This window comes from Osmia lignaria, chromosome 16 (genome assembly GCF_051020975.1).
Source record: "Osmia lignaria lignaria isolate PbOS001 chromosome 16, iyOsmLign1, whole genome shotgun sequence".
Classification (NCBI taxonomy): domain Eukaryota; kingdom Metazoa; phylum Arthropoda; class Insecta; order Hymenoptera; family Megachilidae; genus Osmia; species Osmia lignaria.
Window position 1 is genome coordinate 985,017 of NC_135047.1, and position 24,017 is coordinate 1,009,033.

Consider the following 24,017-nt stretch of genomic DNA (forward strand, 5'->3'; position numbering starts at 1 on the left):
CTCACCCATTCCCACTTTAGCACCCGACGGCCTGAACGAACCGCGCATCATATATTTATAGACGCCCTCCAATGCACACATGCACCTCAGACGCCTTATGCAACCCGGTCGATTTCGGCTCGCACTTACCCAAGGCTAAGTACAGTCCATACTTGGGAAACTAACCCGACGGTCACCGGAAACGTTAGAAACTTTCATAATGAACCACTTTAAAATAAGTGAAATGGATAAATAAGAAATTAGCCAAAACCAAATATCGTTTGATTTCTACTCTTACCCGACAATGAGGTATGGCTGTTTCTTTTAATTCCCCACCGCAGTATTCGCATGGTCACGAAGTATGAGAGTAGATTATACGATATCGAAGCGGGACGGCGTGGTGCGGCGTCGCGACGCGTCTGCGAGACGACGCGAGTGCACTCACGGTGCATGTTCACCTATGAATGTTGCATGCCTCGCATGCGTACACGCATGAAATGGATAGGTGGTTCGCCGTGCTCCCTTGTCGTTTCTCGCATGTCGGTACAGTGACAAATTGGCGGTGGATGCAGCAGGAGAACGGGCACCGGAAACGAATGAAAGTAAATCAAATTTGCCGCTGCACCAGTAGAATTTCCCGAAATTTCCATCGAATCGATCTACACTCCCTTATTGTGAAGACACTTGTTTCCTTCTCGAGAAGTGGATGCTTGTTTTGATCTGGGAAATGGGGTTGATTGTAGTTGGTCGTTGTTTCAGTAGATTTTTATTTGTAAAAGGAGTTGGTCCGAACGAGCTTCCGTTCTATTTTGAAGAAAGTAGAAAAACTTTGAGAAAGAAAGAAAAGAACCTTTCTTCTTAAGCAGTTAACAAATGCGCTAACTGCTTTTATTGATTCATTCCCAAGGAAGTAATGTTTCAACGCTATCACGGAACCTACGATTATTTGAATTTTTTTTTTTATTCCGACCAAGTGTCACTATGTCCCAGTGAAATATGCTCCTCTTTAAGGCGATAATTATACCCCAGGAATCTCGATTAACGTAATTAGCAATCGCGACGCTGTATACAAAATGACTCTTATATTGCATTAACTTAATAATAATATAATATCAAAGTATTAAAGCAAGAATCAATTTCAGCACCCTTCTTGTAATTGTATAAAGTAACGGGCAGATTTCTTCGGGTCCTGGCGTAATTTATACAAGACACAGAGGCTGATAAATAAAGCGTAGTCCGACTAAGCTGTTTGAACTTGGAAGAAAGAACGGTAAGATGTCGCCCGAGGGTGCTCAGAAAAAAAGAAGGAAAGAAAGAAGGTGACGGAAACTTTTCGGAAGTTACAAGCAGGTCAGCGTCGTTAATCATTCGTCGGCGGTTCTATAGGCGCATACATTATTCAGAAGCGTCCGGACGCCGACTATGCATAACTTTTGTCGATGTTCACGCGGCTGGTTTCTTGAGAACAGAGCTGAGAGCACGAACAACGTTTAATAATCCTTTCGACAGTGACGATCATTCTCTTTTATCTTCTCGTCCCGATGAACGTCAACAGATGTTTGCTTGAATTTAAACGCCGAAATGAAAATTTAACCTTACCCTGGGGGAAGGAGCATTTTTTACTTTTGAAATAGTAAATTTTATTTCAGGACGTTTAAATATTATCGAAGTTGAGTGTTTCGCTGGTCGAAACGTCACCGAGAGTTTCGAGTTTGATATAAATTTTTGAGCGCGCGGTTCCTCTTTCCAAAAAAAGAGAAAAAAAGAAGAAAGAAAGCTTTTATTGCCTGGCGACGCGTTTTTCGCATTCTCCCTTTTCCCATTCTTTTTTTCTATTCAACTCGATTCCGCGCGTTTCGGGCCAAGTTACAAAGCGCAAAGTTATCCGATGTTATTCGAGAGGCAAAGGCAGTGCACAGACCGATCGTGAAAAGAAAAGGTTACGCGGGGTCGTTGCTGGACATTCGGCGAGATTGAAAATCGCCCGCCACTGCAATGAAATATATCCTTTGCTTTCGACCTTCGACGTTTTGCTCACCGATCACGATCTACCCGCTCGGTTCTGATTTTCGTTAACTAATAAATCGATAGAAGAAACAGGAGTTAGGTGCGTGTTGAATTAAGGGAGACACTCAATTAGAAGCATGAAAAGCAGATTTTTAAAGATTTTTTTTACAGAATACCAATTGTTCAATCTTTTTGTAACTTAGAGGCTTATTTATTACATATTTAAGTTTCTACAAAATATTTTTGTTTCTTGAAAACATTTAAGAATGGTAGAGTTTCGGGACATTTTCCGCGGCGTGAGTTCCAAAACGGCAGGAATTGTAGTGTCCGTATCTGAAATATATGAAATTAATTTTTTTTATTAGTTAAGATTTGTAGTTTCTATTTAAACTAAAAAAATTGTATGAAATTTAAAAATTACAGAAATGGCAGGCTAAAAACCAAAAACGTGAAATTTTCCGCAGCAATTTTGCAACAAAAAAGTACTTTGTTTTAATGATTTTCAAAATCAGTTTAGTTTAAATAGAAACTACAAGTCTTAGTTACTAAAAAAAATTCATTTCGTATATTTCAGATGAATTTCATATATTTCATATATTTCAGGTCACTACCGTCGTTTTGGAACTCACGTCGCGGAAAATGTCCCGAAACTCCGCCATTCTTAAATATTTTCAAGAAACAAAAATATTTTGTAGAAACTTAAATATATAATAAATAAGCCTCTAAGTTACAAAAAGATTGAACAATTGGTATTCTGTAAAAAAAATCTTTAAAAATCTGCAAAATTTCATATTTCTAATTAAGTGTCTAAAACCAAAAGAAGCGAGAGATCTATTAAAATTTTAGTATAAATCATGCCGAAATAATTTGAACTTTTCATTTCGCGTTACTTTCATTTTCTCGCGAAATAGAAAGTTCCAATGCCAGCGTATTCGACAACTGACAAAGAAACGAGAAGAAGATGAAAACGATCATAATGAAAACGCGAGAAAAGGATGTGTAGTGGGCGGAGAAAGGCAAGTAGAAATAGAAAAATCATCTGAGACGGAATAATCCGTAAATTTGGTGTTTATCGCGCTACGAGGTCCACGGGAACGTCGAGGAACGAAGCGCGAAAGAACAAAAATAAAAGCTAGGCCAGGGGTTGACGAGGAGTAGGACGCACGACAAAGAGGGTCGCGGGAAAGTGGATGCCAGCGGAAGAAAGTTGGAAAGAGAGAGTGTAAAACAACGAGAGCACCGCACTTCCCTGTATGTACGGTCGGGCGATAATTTACTAGCGTGTAGGTACGTCTGAAGGATCCGGTACGTGCCGGTCGAGTGGTCTTGCACAGTCGGGGGTGCTAAGTACGCCTACGTGTGCGTTCACGCACCCTACTGCACCCTCCTGCACCCACTGCTCTACCTAGGGTGTTCGGAAACCTCCAGGAATTATTTTCCTAACCGCTTTATTCATCAACAACATTTGCATGATTTTTTTTTATGTAGAGGTGATTAGTATTATTATAATTAATGAGATATTCCCTTTTGAGCATTTGAGCCGTTTATTTTGAAATTGGGTTCCATTTTTTGTTATGTTACAAAATGTTTAAGGGTTTGCATTTCTATAAATTAAAAAATATTGGTAAGCAATAATAGACAACTTTTTTGTATTTTATAGTGTTAGGTAACGTTTTTATTATTCAGTAATCTTTATCTGTACTGGCTACAAAAATTAAGGTTTTATTATACATAAATGGACTTGCTTCACTTTCAAAGTTAATGAATTATTGTAATCGTTAATTAAATGAATCTTATTTCAGTTGAATCAGCGTTCTTTTAATAATAGAACCAAGTATTGTGTAATTTTATATAAATATTTATTCATTTGGTGAAAAGTAAAACAAAGAAAACAGTTTTTTTAATATTATAGTAGAAAATATAACATAACAAAAAACAATTTATTTTTATTAAGAATTCCAATAAAATTATACATTTGCGTTAATAATTTTTATTACTTTATGTGTATCGTTTTAAAATATTCATAATAAACGAAGGGTATCTATAGTAATGAATCCATATTTGTCTAATGTAATTATCATAATTTTTTCATATAAAGGAGATAATTTTATATTTCCGAAATTACTTGCTGTTTCTCCTTGTGGCGATAATCGGGAAATTGAAATTCCGTATCTCGTTCCATCGACATTTTGTGTAACATTTTATATGACTCTGTCTTTAAAAATCTGATCCAGCATATATTTAACCAATTTACAGTTTATCAATCGGTGTTTATTTTTCTTTTTATTTTAAAACCGCCTTTTCCAGAGGTTGGGTAGAAAAAATATTTTCTCGTTTCCTAACATGAATATCATGTCATGTATTAAAAATTGATTATGTTTTCGACAATTTTGTACTACTTATAGCAATCCTGGCAGATATAAAAGAAATTGATTTTCCAGACTTGCACCATTTTCAAAATAAACATCTTTGCAATACCGTTAATCCCCAACATTTTTTCAAACATGGACTTGTCCCACCCTCAAAATAAATGGCTCATTTATTCGAAGATAAAATCATAGAAAATAACACGGTTGTTTGTTTATAAATCGTAGTTCTACTCTCGGCACGATGTAAATTATACTAGCAAATTGGCAAATGGGTGTCAGGCCATTCCTGAACTTCGTTTCCTGTCGAAACGAAACTCGTGCGGATCCAATTTGAACGTTAGCCAGGCTCGTGTGTCTTCTCTCTGTGGCTCGGTGGCGAGATTAAATTCCGTGCATTGAGAACGAGACTTTCTCTAACGTTGATTACCATACGCGAGAAGAAACTCGTCACTTTCTCCGCTGATGCTGCTTTGATTGCTCTAATAACCATACCTACCATGTACCGTTGATTTGAATTAAACAGAATCGCTTCTTATCCGACATTGATTAACTCTGGAACGACGTTTTCTTGCTCGCTGTTGAATTATTCATTCATTCTTTCTCAGGATTCAACAAAGAGTTACGTAGGTTTTGAGAGGCAATATAACAGAACGGTTCGGCTTAATGCACTGGATTAACTGTAAGATGGCATTGACAAATCTTAGATTCATGATAATAGGAATATTACAATTATATGATAATACAGTATCTGTCATTGTTCTGTTAAAGAAAAGAAAAGAAAAGAAGAAAATAATTGAAGGCTTTGCGCCAAGAAGGAGGCAGCTACATTTTTTGCACATTTTTTATATTCAATCTGATTTAGAAAAATGTGATACTTTACTTGGTGTAAAAAAGAATTGATAACAATGAATAATCTTCATCCAACAGACAAAAACTCCTGATCATTAAAAGTTGCAAAATATAACGACGTGTTAGAACTTGCAAAAAATGAGATATGAGAAACCAGAAAACTTCACATCAGCCGATCCTGAAGATACAGAGGGTGAATTATTTGAAGATAATTCCACCTTATAAACTCCGAATATTATCATTTTTAATTAACCATTAATCCATTAAAAACATTAAAATTACCATTAACCATCATAGTAATGATTATAATAAATTATAACTCCTTTTTAAATTTCTTTAGGGGATACTTACTATTCTGTTTCTATTTTCGCCACAAAGAAGAGGTAGCTCCAATATTAAAAATTGTATTTGTTAAACAATAAGAAACGTATAGATTTATAAGTTAGCTATAAATTTATAGCACAATTGAAACAGTACTTAATTTTTAATTGGATTCTTTTTTATGTACTCAAATTACCCGTAAGTAATTTCTTTAGACTTTAGAGGAAATGGCACCTACTTCCTTGATTAAATTTATGATTTCTAAATTGAAAAATTTTTAAATTTGAAATGTAGGAATATTTAAAAAAAATTTTTTTAATTTCAATAAATTTGGAAGATTTTTAGATTTTTTCCCTTCCCTCAGATTGATAATCAATTAGATTCTACGTTATAAGTATTAATCAGGATTAGGTCTACTGATAGCGTGATTATCTTATCGATGAATCCCGCGGGAAGATCGGAACAACAAATAGAAGAGCAACGGGAGCGACCGTGGACCCCCGCTATAAATACACCGGATGCGGCTTAAAGCTGCCATGCCGGAACTCGGTATAAACGCGAAGAGAATATGTGTGTGTTGCTTCTGCTTTCGATGTGCGGCCAGACCACACGACGCTTGTTCCTTGAACAGACTGCATTCCGGATAGCTGTCAGTGACACACTACTAGCGAAAATCGTCGTCGCCAGCAGACGAAACCATAATTTCATTGGACATCGGCTGGAAAGGTGCTTTAAGCCAGCTTCGCGATAGATTTCGCGGGAAACCGCTGATCATCCGTCTTTCCAAGAAACTAACATGATCACTGTTTGGTTGTATTATACGAACAAATGAACACTATTTTTGTTAAAGTACGAAATTCTGAAATTATTTAAAAGCGTTTCTGAAGAAAGAGGGTTTCGAGGAGTCGTCGTAATTGATTCGCAGAATCAAGAATCTCTGGTAATGGATAGGTACGCCGATATTTAAAATTACCAAGTTCCTAGGAATGCGTATAAAATTCGGAACAAGTTTGTTACTCGATAATGATGTATTCCAGTTGGAAGGCTTCTTCCACTTCCATTTTCAGATGAAATGTTCGAGAATGGTGAAATCGAAAGAGGAATAAATAAAAAATTGATCGCAACTAAATAAATATTGCCTCTCTCGAGAAAAGAGGAGAAACAGAATTGCAGGAAAAACTTGATTTATCATCCACCATCGCAGCCCCTCTTTTCGTTCATCTTGGAAGTTGTCGCTTTTATTTCATCTGTGGTTTCGTATTTCCTTTTGCCTCGTTTGCCCTCTAATTCGTGGAGAGCTAGAGCCACGGTACCGTGTGTGCCATTAACCCAAATAATTCCTAGGAACGTAGCTTTCGTCCTCACCGAATTCCCACCCTCTCTTTCATGCTCTTCTCCTCGACCTTTTCTCATGCTCTCCTCCTTTCTTGCTGCGCAATTAGATCGCTGGATTTTTTCTAAAGTACAGACTGAACTGGAAACCGTATCAAGGAGCAGGACTGTTCTCTACTGCACCCCTTTGATCTATACAATTTTTCTAATGATCGTTTTCAGATTATCACGATTTGGATTACTGTATCAGATATACGAGCCGTTTATTTTGAAAATGGGGCAAGTCCACTTTTGGATTTTTTGGTGTTAGATAATGTAAGTTTATTATCTAATAATGTTCATCAATATTGGCTAAAAAAATGAAAATTTTATAATATCGAAATGAACTTGCTTCACTTTCAAAATTAATGAATTATTATATTCGTTAATTAAATAGATCACATTTCAGTTGGATCAGTCTTGTTTCAATAATGAAAACAATATATCGTGTAATTTTATATGAATATTCATTCATTTGATGAAAAGTAAAACAAAGAAAACAGTTATTTTAATATTAAATTATGTTAATATAATAATATAAAACAATTTATTTCTATTCAGAATTCCAATGAAATTATACCTTTTTTTGAATAATTTGTATTATTTTATACGTATATTGTAAGTTTTATTTAAGATTTAACATTTTAAAATATTCATGAGAACCGGGCGGTACATATAGTAATAAATCCATCATGTCTTCATATTGACTGATGTAATTAACCTAGTTCTCTCATATAAAGAAGGTAATTTTATATTTCCAAAATTACTTGGTTTCCCTATATAGTATGAATGCAGTGTATAATTATTCTACCCCTACATGTATGTACGCTATTTGAATTCAATGGAGAATACCCGAATATTAAACAATTTATCGTTTTTCACATTATTGCTGAATTTTACTGTAATATATTCGGCTAAAAATAATTTCAGCGTGTGATGTACTTGCTCCATTTTCAAACTAAACAATCTTTCTAATATCGTTAATCACCAAAACTTCCATCATTCAAAAATTCGGGAGTTAGAATTACTTTTATTACAGATTGTTTACGGATAAAAATATCATATGAAGTTCTATCTATTGTTATTATTATCTTCATTTTTTTCAAAAGAGGACTTCCCCCACTTTTCAAATAAATGGTTCATATGTAAGTTCGTGACTTTATTATTTACAAGTCCTTCTTTACGGGGGGCATTTCGGGATAGTCTGTCAGACTCGTCAGTGGGGCTGACGACAGATGATCCCTGCCCCAGACACCTATAACACCGCTTTTCCGAACTCCTATGGTATTATATATTTGGATCCCATGCCGGGCGACCGCTAGCGAGAACAGACCACAATGCCACCGCCACCTGGCGGTCTCCGACCCGAACTAAGAGCGTTCGAGGACACTCACCGCCCTCCCTTTCCACTAAACGCCTACAATTCTTACTTTCTTCAATAACATTGTTACTATTAATTGTTTCAGGAGTGCTTGCCACGATTCCTGGACCCAACTACGACTGTCGCCAATGTTCGGTTGTACATGTCCAAACGCTCGCATGAAGAGACGTTGCGACAAGATCTTCTCCACGGTGAATCACAATCCGTGCGTTGGTGAGTATGAAAATCCATCAAATCGTAAGCGTCTTCTTTTTTTTCTCTATATCTATCTCTATGTATACGTACGTACACGTGGTATTATTACATATATAATACAGGCATACATCGCGTACACACGAGAACGTTTTGTTTCTCTCAAAACGCTTTTGAACATTTTATTATTTAATGTCGTTGTGCGAGTTGTTCTCGCAAGCCAAAACACACGTACACACATACACACCTCATTTTGTGATCTTGAATGAATTGAGTATATCGTACGTTGATTAACCGTATCAATTAGCGCACCCTGTTGGAAGAAGATTGTTGGTGTTGTGAAGTAACGTGTGTGTATTTTTTGGATATGAATTCTACAGAGTATCTATTTTCTTTTATTTTTCGTCCGTTTCGTTACGAGGCTCGATTGCGCCCGACCTTTGTGTAATTATTTGTTTGTATCTTTGCCAGCGAGTAACTTTTTAGTTTTTATATTATATATATATATATTTTAAATGATTTTGGTCAATGTGCGTGAGCTCTTACGAAACAAACCTGTCGATCTTGGATGCACATTATCAAGAATCTTCAATCTCCTAGAATCGATCACCATCTCGATCACGCTCATGATCGCGATCACGATCAGAGATAAAGGGAGATGTGTTTCCACGGACGAGACGATGAAAGGAGGCTCTGAAAGTAGTTTGGTCGAGTATCATTAGGCTCGAAGGAAGCGGAACGTATGGAAGGGATGTTGGTCGAAGGGAACGAGATTTCAGTGAAATTAAGGTCGAGCCTGCCACGCGATGAAATCCTTATCTACATCTCGATACCGTTGGCCTTTGGTTAATTAAGGAGAAAGGAGCTTATCCAAAGGAGGCTATAACGTCGTCCCAGCAGCTTTAAACACCGCGGTATCGCTGAAAGTAATTGCTCCGTCGAGCTCGTACCTTTCCTTCGACATCGATACCGGGGAAAAAATAACGGCACCGGAAGCGATAACCACAGTTAGGTAACCATGGATGGGTTTATTTACGACCTACGACAAACCACCAATATTTTCACCGTTTTTCCTATCTACCTTTATCAGTCAAATGAACCCTTTCGTTACATAGTCCATTATCATTTGTTCGTTCAAGATCGACAGAGTTTGTATGCCGTAAAAATTGAAAAGGTTTACATTTACGAAGGCATTTCGCGCCGTTACGTAAGTACACCACACGAGACGCATGTGCGACATGCAAGCGTTTGTTTTCTTTCTTTTCGATGTACGTTTGGCCGAGTAAACTGATTTATCGTTGCTGGCTAAATACGAGTAATCGTAACAGATCCGTCATCGACATCGACTTTGACTTTCTACATTTCAGCTTGCGTGCCGTCGCTCGAACAGATTCATATTGCATTTCATAAGTACCATACGCGTAAAAAGAAAAAAAAAGAAAAGAAAAAATGGAGGGTAAGCGTGTTCTCAGGATCGTTTACGCGTCGATCGATCATTCCCAGGTATCATCATCGCGCATTTCGATCAGCATTCAGAAAACAATTCGAACGATCAAAAAGTAACGAATGTCTTGCGTTAAGGAAGCTTTCTAGCGATTCGAAACCGAAGCTGCGACACGTTCGATTCGTAGACCGTTCTCGGAACCGACCTCGTACAATCGTTTGCGAAAGCAATTTGTGCCTTTGGTCGAGGCGAACAGCAAGAGGAACGGAAACGATGATCCTGGACGCGTTGCCTAAATAAGATCCCAGCCGAGTCAACGAAGCAGCTAGAGATAATTCGAAAGAGGCCTGGGACCGATCTCGAAATCTTCGAACATCAAGGAACGTCTGCACGAGAGCACCAGCACCCCCTAAGTACGCATTCCGCTCGAAGGATTTGCGTTTTCACATTCTTACTCTTAATTTTAGAGAACAATCAAGCTTTTCGATTTACTGTTTACAGGATGTTTCGAACGAAAGAAAGAAAAAAGCAATCGATCCTTTGATAGGTAACAATCCAATAATATCGAATTAGCATGAAACGTTCGGATTTCAGGTAACCGTCGATAAACAGGAACGTTATAGAAAGTATAGAAACGTGCATTTTCTTTGAGACGTCCTGTATATTTGCAAGATTCAATCTGAAGGCGTTCTTTTCACTCGGTTCGGTTTGCGTTCACTCTGATCGTTTCTGATCGAACTGGGTCAACACGAAAGCTTTCCCTCGCGAACGCCTGAATCTATCGAGAGGAACACGCGAGGCGCAAAGAGGCCGATAAAAATTAGCATACCTTCTCTTCTTTCATACCTCTATCGCGACGCGGCCAAGCGCGGCCCGGCGCGGCGTGTCGTTACGATTATTATTGCCGTTCCTTCGGCGACCGAGTTTTTTTTCTCTTTGTTTCGCGTCGAGTTACCCCGTTGGTCAGGGTAACTAATCGACCGCCGAGTTTACTCGTTTACGAAGAAAAGAAACATTCGAAAACCTTCGGGCGAGAATGCAAGAAGATTGCGCACCGCATGCTCTGTACTTTTGCATGACAATACTCTCTTTTTAGGCCACGTAGGCCGTGCACGTTCTCAGCCTGCATGCCTATGTCTTTTTCTACTTACTTCTATCTGAAATGTGCATGTGTCGATTAATTCGTCTACTAAAACTTTCTACTCTCTCTCACTCGTCCCTTTCTTCCCCTGGTCCTCTTTCGACCTAACAACTTCTAAACGAATCATTTCCATAAATTTTCATAAAATTCTTTCGTTCGTTTAACAAATTTGCTCCGAGAAAATTACTCCAACGAATAGTCATGAGAATCGAAATTTTCGAGCTGTGCACATTTTCCGCAAAACACAATTTTCCGATTATAGCGTGTAACATTTCAATGGCATTTTTTCAAATGTCAAGGACAGCAACGGTTTTCCATGACATTATCCGCCCTTTAAACTTTCACCGATCAATGTTTTCAAACAAGTTTATTATCAAGCAGCTGACGTGAAAAGAGAATCAGTTATAGGGGTGTAGTTTTTCGAGTTACCGATGCAACCCAATGTAATCGCGTTAGAACGAAGCTGATATTTTATTTTTACGGGTCTGTGGACTCGGAGCGGGGACCACCATGGCGAAAATTCAAGGGAAAAGGATAGGGGAGAAGTCAGAGAGCCGGGGTTAAACGAACCAAGTCGTAATCGGAATCGACGGTTGAGCTCGGTTTGCGCGGCCTGCTCGGCTCCAAGACTTCTTTTCGCATTCCCTCGAGTTCTTTCGAGGCTCTGTGGAGCGCCAAATGTCTAAGCAAACGCTTTCTTCGCGAGAGAGACGATCCTCCAGAGGGAAGTCTCGTCTTTTTTAACCGGCCACGAGCTTTGATTGGCTTCTCGAGCAGCTGGGCCACGATAATAGTTCCCAGAAGAGCTTAACGCTGGAGTAATTTGCGGATTAACGCGAGGAAGCTGATTTTCTTTTTGGAAAGATACCTACCGCTTTTACAATGATCTTGAATTATTTACCAAATTACCAAAGAATTGTAAGCCGAAATATGAAAATTCACTTGGTACACCTTGATCATCGATTCGTTACCACTTATCCAACTCTCGTGAACAAATTTCTATGTGTTACAACACGAGTTGCAAACTTCCAAAGAGAATAGTCTCTCTTTATGCAGCTAATTTGTTCAACGAACATAGTTGAAACTCAGAGAGCGTCGTTTTTAGACGTGATTCGGTGTTTCGTAAAACTGCTTCACTCGCCACTTTCACCAGCAACAGCAACAGCAGCAACATTGTCGCAACCACCATTCACAAACCATCGTCACCATCACCATTACCATCCAAAAATCACAACCACGAGAGTAGCACGTACCACGCGAACCCTGTCTCCGTGCACGTGTACCAACAACGATCACGCACCCCACTCACCCCGTTCTCGTCCGCGTCTCTGCTTCTCTGTTACAGAGTTCCTGCCCTCCTCTACCTCCGTTGACCTGTCGGGCACGGACTCGGCCCTGTATCCGTTCGACCCGCAGCAGGAGAGCTACCAGGAGATCTGGTTACCGGCCACCAGTATGTACCCCTATTTTCTGTTCCCCGGGACCGCGCGCACCTCGTACTACGACCACGAGAGCACGTACGACGTCCAGGATCCGGGACAGAGGCATCAGCACGGCCATCGTCATCAGCATGGTCGTCATCAGGAAGCACCGGAATTACCTGGCAGGCCAGGCGTGCTCGTGGTCGAGGCGTACGATCCTCGTGCCGATCCTGAAGACCGGCAAGAGGCTCGTGCTGGTACCGACGACGAGCAACGTTCTGTGTACAGGGAGAAAGATACGGATGATCGATCAATGGAAGGACCTGGAAGCTTCTATGATCGCGGCTCTTCTTCTTCCTCTTCATCTTCTTCTTCTTCTTCTTCTTCTTCTTCTTCTTCTTCTTTCTCCTCCTCTTCTTCTTCTTCTTCTTCTTCTTCTTCGTCCACATTATCCAAGCATGATCGTGCCACCAGCACAGTGCACCTGCAGCCAAGGCACTCCCAAAGCGAGCATGATGCGCACCTGCACCATCATCACCATCACCAGCACCACCCTGCACCACCTGCACCACCGTCCGCCGCGACGTCGTCGTCCTCGTCTTCTTCGTCTTGGTCGTTGTCATCGTCGTCGTCGTCGTGGTCGAGTTATCCGCCATCGGCTCGTCCAACGCCTACCGTGGACGAGACCAAACGAATCGACAGGCCTGACTTTGTGCAGCCGAAGAAATTCGCACCGAGGCCAACCTACGAACACCGGGCGATCATCGATCGCGCCGACGACGACCTCGACGATCTCGAGTTCAGGATCGGCGCGCTGCCAGTCGACCGGCTCTTCGATCTCCGACAGGCCTTCGAAGGGTTCGTCGACCAAGGTTCGTACACCGATGTCGGTCGTGTGATCAGACACACACCCGTCGATCGCAGCTCTTCTCGGATCTAGGATTCATCGACTTCGTTCACTTCGACGCTAAAACAGCAAGTCGATTGATCTCTTACCCCTTTTCTGTGATACACTAATATTGCTTACTGATAGTTTATTAATAGCAGTCTTTGTATCAACTTTCCGATCGACGACTTGCTGTTTTCAAATGAACTACACCGATACCAAGCGATACTTGAGTGTTGGTAGAGTGCAGCTGGTATCGAGCGAGGAATCTTCGTATCGGCTCGTTCGATGAAATTCCAAATGATCAACGTTCTCACCGACAAACGAACGCAACGTAATTTATTATTTCGAAGCTCGAGAGACTACGTTCTGTCGCGATGTTTTTAAAAAATCAGCTCCTTTCTCGAAGAGACGTCGCGTCGCGCTGGTTAGATAGAAATCCTGTAGGAGTGCGGGAATCGTGGCTAAAATTGACCATCAGACGAGCGCGTACGTTTCCCTCCATGCTCCGTTACGCTTGCTCGTTTACAGTGAAGGTCATCTCACATCCGGACAATTCGACCAGCTTCGAGCTGATCGAATCGCAGCTGGAGAATCCATTAATCGACGCCGATCATCAAGATCTACTGGCGATGAAGCAGATTCCTGTTCTCGGTGGACATCATCACAAGTCCCATCATAAGAGGAACCAGACGGACGAGCACGATCGTGAGTACTGAATACTTATTCTATTACATAACATTATTCTATTTTATAACATTATTATTTACACTCTGATCTTAACCCTTTGACTGCTGAGTACTCCTGGCTTAAACGTTTTGTGTGTGTAGGTACGAAATAAGAATTAAGTCAATAACACTTATCATTTTTCTTTTTTATTTCATTTCATTTTTCAATTTATTTTTTCATTGTTTTATCACATCATTATAATCTGATAACATATTGATAACTTTTATTTGATTTTGATGAAGATACACAAGAAACAAACTATGGACGCATATGTGCGTCCATAGCAGTCAAAGGGTTAAGTTCGCAATATCTAAAGACAAGGGGAAAGATGAACGCGAAACATATGACGTTGGTAATAATCTTGTGTATAATTTTTCAAAAACGAGAGTGTTCTTTCACTTTCATCGAATCGTTTTTCAAGCACAAATAGCCCGACCGACAGTCGGGCCAGTTTTAACTCGTAATTTCAAAGATACAGAGAGACAGACGAAAGTAGCATCTAATTAAAGCGTGGAAAACAAGCGGTTTAAAGGGAAACGGCTAGGAGGCAATTGAATTTCCGCTGATAGTCAGAGGTTGTCAAACGATTTATACCTGCTGCTTGTAGAAGAGCGAGAATTTCGGAAGATCCGGCGAGAAGTTGCGCCGTTTTCCTTGGATTAAAGTTCGAAATCCGGCGGCTCGAGAAATAATACGTTGAGATACGGTGAGGAGGACCGGAAATGAGAGGACCCCGGGCCGAAATTAAATTAAAGTTTTGGCCGTGATAAGTCTACCGTCGAGATACGACGCGATATTACTCCTCTTGATCGGTTTCGAGCCAAACTTTCCGCTCTGGGCCAGAAAAATTTACGACTTCTCGTTACTTCTTGGTTACATCGCGAATCTTCCGGTTAATTTTCTTGTAAAATATTGAAATTGCTGATCTACCTAAAAAATAGGAGAAGTTTAACAATTTTTAACCCTTTCATTATAAAAATTTACAACTTCCCGTTACTTCTTGGTTACATCGTGAATTTTCCCATTAATTATTTTGTAAAATATTAAAATTACAAATCTACCCAAAAATTAGGAGAAATCTAAATTTTTAACCCTTTCCCTTTTAAAATTTGTCAACTTCTTGTTACTTCTTGGTTACATCGCGAATATTCCCATCAATTATTTTGTAAAATATTAAAATTACAAATCTACCCAAAAAGTAGGAGAAATCTAAATTTTTAACCCTTTCCCTTTTAAAATTTCTCAACTTCTTGTTACTTCTTGGTTACATCGCGAATATTCCCATTAATTATTTTGTAAAATATTAAAATTACAAATCTACCCAAAAATTAGGAGAAATCTAAATTTTTAACCCTTTCCCTTTTAAAATTTCTCAACTTCTTGTTACTTCTTGGTTACATCGCGAATATTCCCATCAATTATTTTGTAATATATTAAAATTACAAATCTACCCAAAAATTAGGAGAAATCTAAATTTTTAACCCTTTCCCTTTTAAAATTTCTCAACTTCTTGTTACTTCTTGGTTACATCGCGAATATTCCCATCAATTATTTTGTAATATATTAAAATTACAAATCTACCCAAAAATTAGGAGAAATCTAAATTTTTAACCCTTTCATTATAAAATTTTTCAACGCGTAAAATCGAAAAGGCTTCAGGACATTTTTCAGGACAGAGAATAGGGTGTATACGTATTTTTGTTAAGTCTGGTTTTTCCGTAACTCATGGAAGTTGATGAATGGAAGAGGAGTTGAGGCGCGTTAACAGCAACGAAACCGTGGTCAGCATTATTCTAACCAGAACAATAAATATGCGTCGTTTTAGCAGCTGTAAATTCTGGTAGACGCGGCCGTTGAAAAAATACCAGCTACACGATTTTTCCGTCGTGTCTGCACAACGATTAAACCGACCGTTTGTTTGATGATAAAACAAATTATACGCGGTTCCTCCGGTTAGGAATCTTGGTCAGCATTCGAGCAAAGTTAGGATCTAAATTGTACGTGGGTATTTCGAGAAAATTAGGCTTTGCTGTTTGATTTAAAAATAAATCATGAGACGTAGACTTGGGTTAGTTAGTTGAAGAACAAGTAGGTACGTAATAGATTAAAAATAAAAACACACACAGAGAAAAAAACAAATGAACGAGTAGGAAGAGAAGACGGATGTGGGATTGCAGAGACAGGAAGGCGGAGAGAGCGGATGCGGTAGCGCGAACTATAACGCATCGAGAATTGATTGCATCCGGATCGAGCAGCGAGTAATTATCCTTGGTTATCCTTTAATCCAGCGATTACCCGCGTATCGATGTTCCGTCGGGTGATTGATTCGAGCGAAACGGGTTCCTACGCTTCGTCGAGCAACGCGGACCGATCGTGTCCCAGTATCCAACGGACCGTTCGCAAGGAAGCCGGATGATCGATTTTTCCGATCGACGATGTTACACGCTTACGGCCAAAAAAATCCGCTCAAAAAAAGCTACACGTCTTGTTCGAGCACCTAATGAAAAGTTTCCACTATAATCTGGATATGGAATTCCTTGATATGTTAGATAAAAATTCTTTTAACCATCGATCGACGAAAGATATTAAATAATAAATAGAAGGAAAAGAAGAAAAAAATGGAAAGTCCAAAATTAAATTAAAGTTACCGCGTATCTCAACAGTCACCCATCGAAAGATTTTCTACGATGCTGTGTTTCAAGATAACACCTTCCTTGTTCGCGCGCTGTCACGCGTTAAGGATTGTTCGTTTTTCGCGGGAAAGGGAAAAATGTAGGGCAGACGATGTTCGCGGTCGGATTTCACTTGATACACACACACATATATATATCCGAAATCGATAGGGGCGCACTTTTGACGAGCACACTCGAACGTGCTTGCAGGTGCAACGAGATAGGCGCATGCTCGGACCAGATGCGCGTACACCGGTGTGAGTTATAATAACGGTGACCCGTTTGTTTGACTCCGCCGATAACGAGCTACGATTTCGCGCCTCCACTCTTTCCTTCTACTTTTTCCGTCACGGGATCGGCAGAATAACCGCGGCAAGTGAATATACCGGAACCGTTTTAAACCTGTCGATTTATCGAGCAGTCAATTTTCAAACGTACCGCTCTTTAACCGGAGCAATTAGCGCAATGCGGTTCGTTTTTGTTGTGCGAGTTGAATAGGATAATTAATGACTATCCTTTAACGCATTCTTACTTTCCTTTCATGTGTTTACATAAAAAACTTGCAATTAGTGTGCAAATAGGAAAAGGTATAAAGTGTGCTATCAAATTGAAAAATCTTTTTCCATCAACAAAATTAAAAAATATATTCCATAGTTCTTATCTATTGTCGGATTAAAGGGTACAAACGCTTTGCGGACACACGATGTTCCGTACAAAGAAGCATCGGATAAGAAGCATCGTTCCAATGAAAAGTGGTTATCTCACGAATCGAGAGGAGTATTCAATAAAGTTTCATCAAGATAATGGAGCAAACGGATGAAACTTTCTCTCCTATTTCAAAAGCAATCTACGAGGATAAGCATGGCTCTCCTACGAAATTTACAATGTCCACGATCGAAGTATGAACTTTCAGTCCCCAGCTCGACATTGATTGATACTTATCAAAGTAGATATCAATCGTATTATTATCAAACTGTGCTAATCCTTAAATTAATAAGACATAATTTAATAATCCAGTTCGTCGAATCGAATTGCGTCTCCATTCGTTCCAAGATCCTCTCTGGATCCGCGGAACGAGCTGCCGGTCCCCGCAGACCGTTCCGTCGAAATTGAATATATGAATGCGAAATTTCCGCACGCTCAGGCCCGTCGAGAGTTCGACTTTCGAACCGGAGAAAATAGTGACTCGTTAGGGTGGCCGCGTCCACGGAGAAACGCGACCGAATAAGCGGCCGAACGAATTTTCATTAGGACGCGACAAGTGGCGAGAAATGCGCGTTTGTTCGTCGCCAGCCTGAAAACGGACTTGATTACATCTTCGCGCGAAATTTCTAGCGCGCATCGTCAGCGAAGATAGCGCCGTAAATAGATTTATTTATCTATTATCCATGACGCGTCGATCTTCCACGCTATTTTCCAAACAACGAATCCATTTAAAAATGTTCCTTGCAATTAGCTGACGTACGTCTTCATTACGTCGTTCGAACAATTTAGAAAATTCGGAAAAACGCACGCGTGACGAACGTTAAACGAGGCAAACAACCAAGTTCTCCGGAGAAAGGAGATCATTCGTTCTGGAACTTTTCACATTTTCCGCTCGGATTCGACGTTCGTTCGTTTGCAGACGCGTGTCTTTACCCTCCTACCTCCGCGTTGCACCGACCGCCGCGCGTTTCATTTAATTAACGTGAAAGTGGGTTGAGAGTAGGTACGTTTTAACGATCGACCCGTTGTGTATAATAATAATAATAATCCGCGGTTCTCTAGCTTTTAATAACGCTTCTACCTATCCCTTCTTAAACCGAACCACCGATGAATTAGATGAGGCCAAGTAACTGAAAGAAGTCTATTCAATAAGAACATACATATAGAGTAGATGGTACTCGGTAAGTAATTTACTGAAGATGAAAAAAAAAAAAAATGATAGGAAGCAGATTCCAAGGCTCGATTGATAAATTACCAGGGAGATTCGCTGAAATTCGCCACAAAGAACGATCGATCTTTCCGGGTCGACAACTGTATACTTTGCGGCTCACGCTGGCGTCTGTTTGCATATACGAGATTGTAACGGATATTCCACGTTGGTCGACCAATTAACGCGACGCTAATAGGCAGGAAAATAGCGAGGAAAAACGTGGAAAAAGGTGGAATAACCTCAAAACGGTCACTAGCCAATCGACAGACGATTGTGATCGTGTGTTTCAAGCTAATTGGATAATTAAGCAATCGGTCCGCGTAATTACCGACGACTGTTACGTCGAGGGAAACAAGGATACTGCATGTAGAGTGGTGTTGACTGGAAATAAATTTCCAGCTAAGCAAAACCATTAGTCTGGAATTTACGAGGACCAACATTTGGTTGCGAAAAAATCAAATTAAAATTTTAAGTAGCAAATGAGGAGCTTAAATCGCCAAGTGGAATTAATGGATTTTGAATAATTATGTATAATTATAGTTTATAATTATACGAGGGTATACAACGGTATACAAAGGGGGATGAAATGTAAGAATCGGAGAACGCTTTAGAGCGTCTGTTATGCAAATCATACTATTGGAAATGGGTGATTAAATAAAATATTCCTACTTAACTCGTTAACTGTGGAATTTTGTTTTAAAAATCCCCCACAGAGTGCGGAATTCAAATCAAGCAATGACGAGTATACACGTCGAACGCAGGGCAAATGGTCCTATTATAAATTTTACGAAGAAAGTAAAGTAAAACGGGGAAGGATTAAAAAAATTAACAATTCATCGTTGAAAAGGTTATTGTTATTAAAAACTTGAAAATTGTCAAAAAATAATAAAATTCATAAACAAGAAAAATTAAAAAAAAAACAATGATTTTCAGAAGTTAAAATATACAGTAAAGTATACAAAATAGTTCGAAGAATACCAGTTTGAATATCAATTTGTAAAAAGTAATGCATTATACGAGGAATATTCGATACAACAAAGAGAATAATCAAACTCTTTTGTATAAAATACATAGCAGTTTTATTAGCAATATAAAGGAAACATACCACCAAATAATAATCTTATTACATTTTATTGAAATTTCGAGTTTTTATAATCAATGGTAATTTTTTATTTCACACGACGAGGATACACGTCAACCGCACCGCAATAGAGATTTGGTTCGACGTGTATACACGTCAAATGCGGTTAAAGGGTTAATATATTGAATTTTATTTTTATTTTAAACATACTTTCTTTATTATTTTTTGTAATAATTCAACAGATACAAATGGTAGAATCAATGTCCTGCGACTAGCAAGAACTGATTGCTCAGGAGGTGGAATGATTATGAACGTGTTAATTAGAAAAGCTGAAATATCTTCTCAAGATGTTTCGATCGTGTTTTTCAATCGATGAAAGTTATTCACAATCAGTTTCGAATCTGTTCGATCTTACATTCTACGTTCTTGGAGCTGGTTCACAGGAAAGGTAGCGAGGCTGGCTTGGCCCAGATATATCCTGATGGGAGAGGGCGCCGGGCGGGCCATGGCATCGATCTCGAGGAGGCAGACGGACACCGGTTCCAATTACCGCCGCTTCGAATTGGCCGTGTTTCTCCGACCAACTCGAGGAATCTGCCTGCGATCGAGTCAAGGCACCGCCCAACCCGCGTACCTCAAACTACCACGATTGATATTCCTTAGCTCGAAGATTCTATCCTTCGCCTCGAGGATGATATCTCGACGATGAAGTTGCTTCGTGGTTTCGACTATCTCTCCTTGCCCTCCGCGCAGAGTGTGCCATATTATGTGGCCATCATATTTCGTTTCTCCTATCTGTCGTTGCTTTCCACTACCATTTCACTGGATTGCTGAATCCGCTTTAAAATCTTGATGAGATCATGGGAATTTTCAAGTAATTCACCATTGAAGTATTGCTTCTTATGCAACTTATTATGAAACGTCCTGTAGACTGCAGATGAAAGGTTGCAAACTATTATTATCTCGAAAATTATAGCAGCCATCAGCCTAATATTTTATTTAAATTAGGAAATACGAAATGCTTAATTGTGTGGTACATAAAATGACTATCATGGGGTCAGAATAAGTCGACGTCGTCTTTTTTAAATGGTATGTTATACTAATTTTTTGTTATTTAAATGGCTTTTATCAAATTGAAGAATATTTATACGAACTACTTTTTGGTATCCTTTATAAATAACGACTTATGACGAAGGGAATATTTAAGGAGCGAATACGCGGAGGCATCCAAGGAACACTGAAACAGACGTATTTTAATTTAAAATTGATTTTATTAAATATTGAAAATGACAACCATCTACTTGTTAACGTGTATTTGTTCTTATTTCAATATTAAATATTATTATTATTATTATTGTGAATTATAATATTGTGTATCACGGACAACATCGTTGCAGGTATTGAGTTTCCAGAATTTTGCATTCGATTATTTTGATGGGGGTATTTGAAGCATAAAATAATGGAAACTCAAATTACTTCTAAAAAAGATACGAAAACTCGAATACAAAATGCTTGCGAGTCGATAAATGTACAATACTGAGTGTTATACGTTGTAACATTATGAAAAGTTAAAATGAATTTTGAGACAAAATACTTCTGTTTTAATTCTCCTTCGAAGCCTTCGCGTATTCGTTCCTTCAATATTTTTTTAACCATAAATCGTTAATTAGGAATATTAAAAAATGGTTCGAGTAAATCTAGTTTGATAAAAGCTATTTAAATAAAAAGAAATTAATATAGCATTCCATTTAGAAAATACGAAGTCGGTTTATTTTGACTTAATGGAAGCTACTATCCCATGGTAGCCACTTTAGATAAATTTTGTATACACCGCACAATTAGACACTTCGTATTATTTAATTAAAAAAAAAATTAGGTCGCTTATCAATATAGTTTCCGAGGTAATAGTTTGTAACACTTTATCTGACTCACCCTGTATATCGAAGCAACTTTGTACCGTAAGAGTAGATCGTGTTTTATTTATGACAGTTCACAGCAACTTTTTATTCGATCCGTCATCGAAGAATACCACATTCCGTTCCAGGACGTCCTTCAAACTGTTCTCTAAATTGAGTCCACGATTTCTTTGTCGCCTTACCCTTTGAAACGAGTTTCTTTAACAATAGTCCCGAAGCCACTTGAACTTCGTAAAAGCGATTTATTCCGCTCGAAGCCGCCCGTTAAAACCAGCTTGCCCCCGTGAAACGAGTCGAAGACTTTGTAAATGGGTCTGTATTTAACGGGACGAATTTTGAATTTGCTTTTCATTGTATTCTGCCTACCACTTTTATACTTATTCACCGTTATCGATAGTAAAAGTGGGGCAAAGTTGTACGGGTCAGCGACTCGTAAGTAATCTTTTCGTGGAAATTATAAGCTTGCTTGGAGTTCTTTTTATTGATATTCTTGTCAGATTTCCCTTTCGATTTCTTCTTGGAAATACTCGGGGTCGAGAACTTCTTTTTTATTGCTTCTTTACATCTTCGAATTAGACTACAACGTTCAATAATAACGATAAATTCTATAGGTAGATTACCAGGAATTCCGGTAGACCTAGTCACTCAATTTCAGTAGTTCAAGTAAACGATAAAGCAACCGACTTACGATTAATATGAGAATGCCACGCAGTCAAACTGCGTCAATTAGGGAGGGAAGAAAACCCTATGTTTTCTTTTAACCGACTTCGAAAAGGAGGAGGTTACTCAATTCGATCAATATATTTTATTGTCTTAATTCTTCTTGGAAATACTTGGGGGTCGAGAACTGCTTTCTCATTGCTTCTTTACATCTTCAAATTAGACTATAACGTTCAATAATAACGATAAATTCTATAGATAGATTACCAAGAATTCCGGTAGACCTAGTCACTCAGTTTCAGTAGTTCAAGTAAATGATAAAGCAACCGACTTACGATTAATATGAGAAAATGCCTCGCAGTCAAACATCTTTTTCCTATGTTTTTTTTTAACCAATTTTGAAAAGGAGGAGTTAGTTTACTCAAATTCGATCAGTATATTTTGTTGTCTTAATTCTTCTTGGAAATACTCGGGGCCGAGAATTTGCTTTCTCATTAGTTCTTTACATCTTTAAATTATATTTCAACATTCAATAATAACGATCAATTTTATATGTAGGGGAGGGGAGAAAAAGACATTTCGCGTCTCGGGATCGTGTGTCAGATTCGTCCAGTGGGGCTGACAACAGACGATCCCTGCCCCAGACACCCTATCATACCGCAATTCGGAACTTCTATATATTCGAACTGCATGCCAGACGACCGCTTGCGAGAACACTGTCACCGATCATCTCGCCGCCATCTAGCGGTCCCCGACCCGAACCAAAGACGTCCGGGGAGATGATACCTTCTCTCTCCCTCCACTAAACGCTTACATATAGGTAGATACCAAGAATTCCGGTAGACCTGGTCACTCAGTTTCAGTAGTTCAAGTAAACGACTTACGATTAATATGAGAATGTCAGGCTCTTTTCCCTATGTTACTTTTTAACCAACTTCGAAAACGAGGAGGTTACTCAATTCGATCAGTATATTTTTTTTTTCTTAATTATTAAATAACACCGAATAAAAATAGATTTTGTAATGTAAGCTATAAAATGTTTTCCACCCTGGCGAATAGGGTCCTTGGAATTGAAGACACCCCTCGGGTCGAGCACAAAGTACCCTTTGCCAAGGAAGATTTTCGAGGTTGGCGATTAGGGTGGTCGAAGGAAGGAACAGAAGGATGTTGGTGGCTCGTTTGTCTTAATAAAGTGCGTCGGAGGCACGCTCTTCGTGACGGCTTGACTTATGGCCAGTCATCTGAGTAGGCTGCACCCCTCTTACGACGTGTTTCCAACGGGTTTTTCCCTTGGAACGATGAGAAGGTGGTTCGAACGATATCCAGAAGGGTTCCCCAAGCTTTAAGGTCGTTAACCCAAGCTACCAAGTCCATCAATCGAAGAAGGGTAGCTGGTTAACGATGCCGAACATTCGTCATCGAGTGGATCCTTCTTCGTCCCGCTTCATCCTGCTTCATCCTATCTCCTTCCTTCTTCCTCCTTTCTCTCCCCTTTCAACTCCTTTCGCCTGATACTGAATGGGCTTCTCTTCGTTGGGGTTGAATAACTGTCGAGCTCGGGATATTTATTGTCAATTAGGGAGGCAGTGAAACATTGGTATAAATGAGAGACTGTTTCTGTCGTGGTAGAACTACGGGACGATTGTGGTCGTGTCGAAATAATGAATCGAAAGAGCACGCTGC

The 24,017-nt window shown here is 39.2% G+C and overlaps 1 protein-coding gene across 3 annotated transcripts in view; it reads left to right on the top strand.

Moving 5' to 3' along the window:
• The window catches only part of Gfrl (Glial cell line-derived neurotrophic family receptor-like), a 263,362-nt gene that overhangs the window by 188,850 nt on the left and 50,495 nt on the right, over nucleotides 1-24,017 (top strand). The window contains exons 5-7 of one of the 3 annotated variants that reach the window (XM_034316842.2): nucleotides 8,363-8,490; nucleotides 12,400-13,347; nucleotides 13,893-14,069. In XM_034316842.2, the coding sequence (XP_034172733.2) occupies nucleotides 8,363-8,490; nucleotides 12,400-13,347; nucleotides 13,893-14,069 (1,253 nt within the window). The remainder of the gene's footprint in view (nucleotides 1-8,362; nucleotides 8,491-12,399; nucleotides 13,348-13,892; nucleotides 14,070-24,017) is intronic. The other 2 variants (XM_034316843.2, XM_034316844.2) reach the window with 2 other exon arrangements.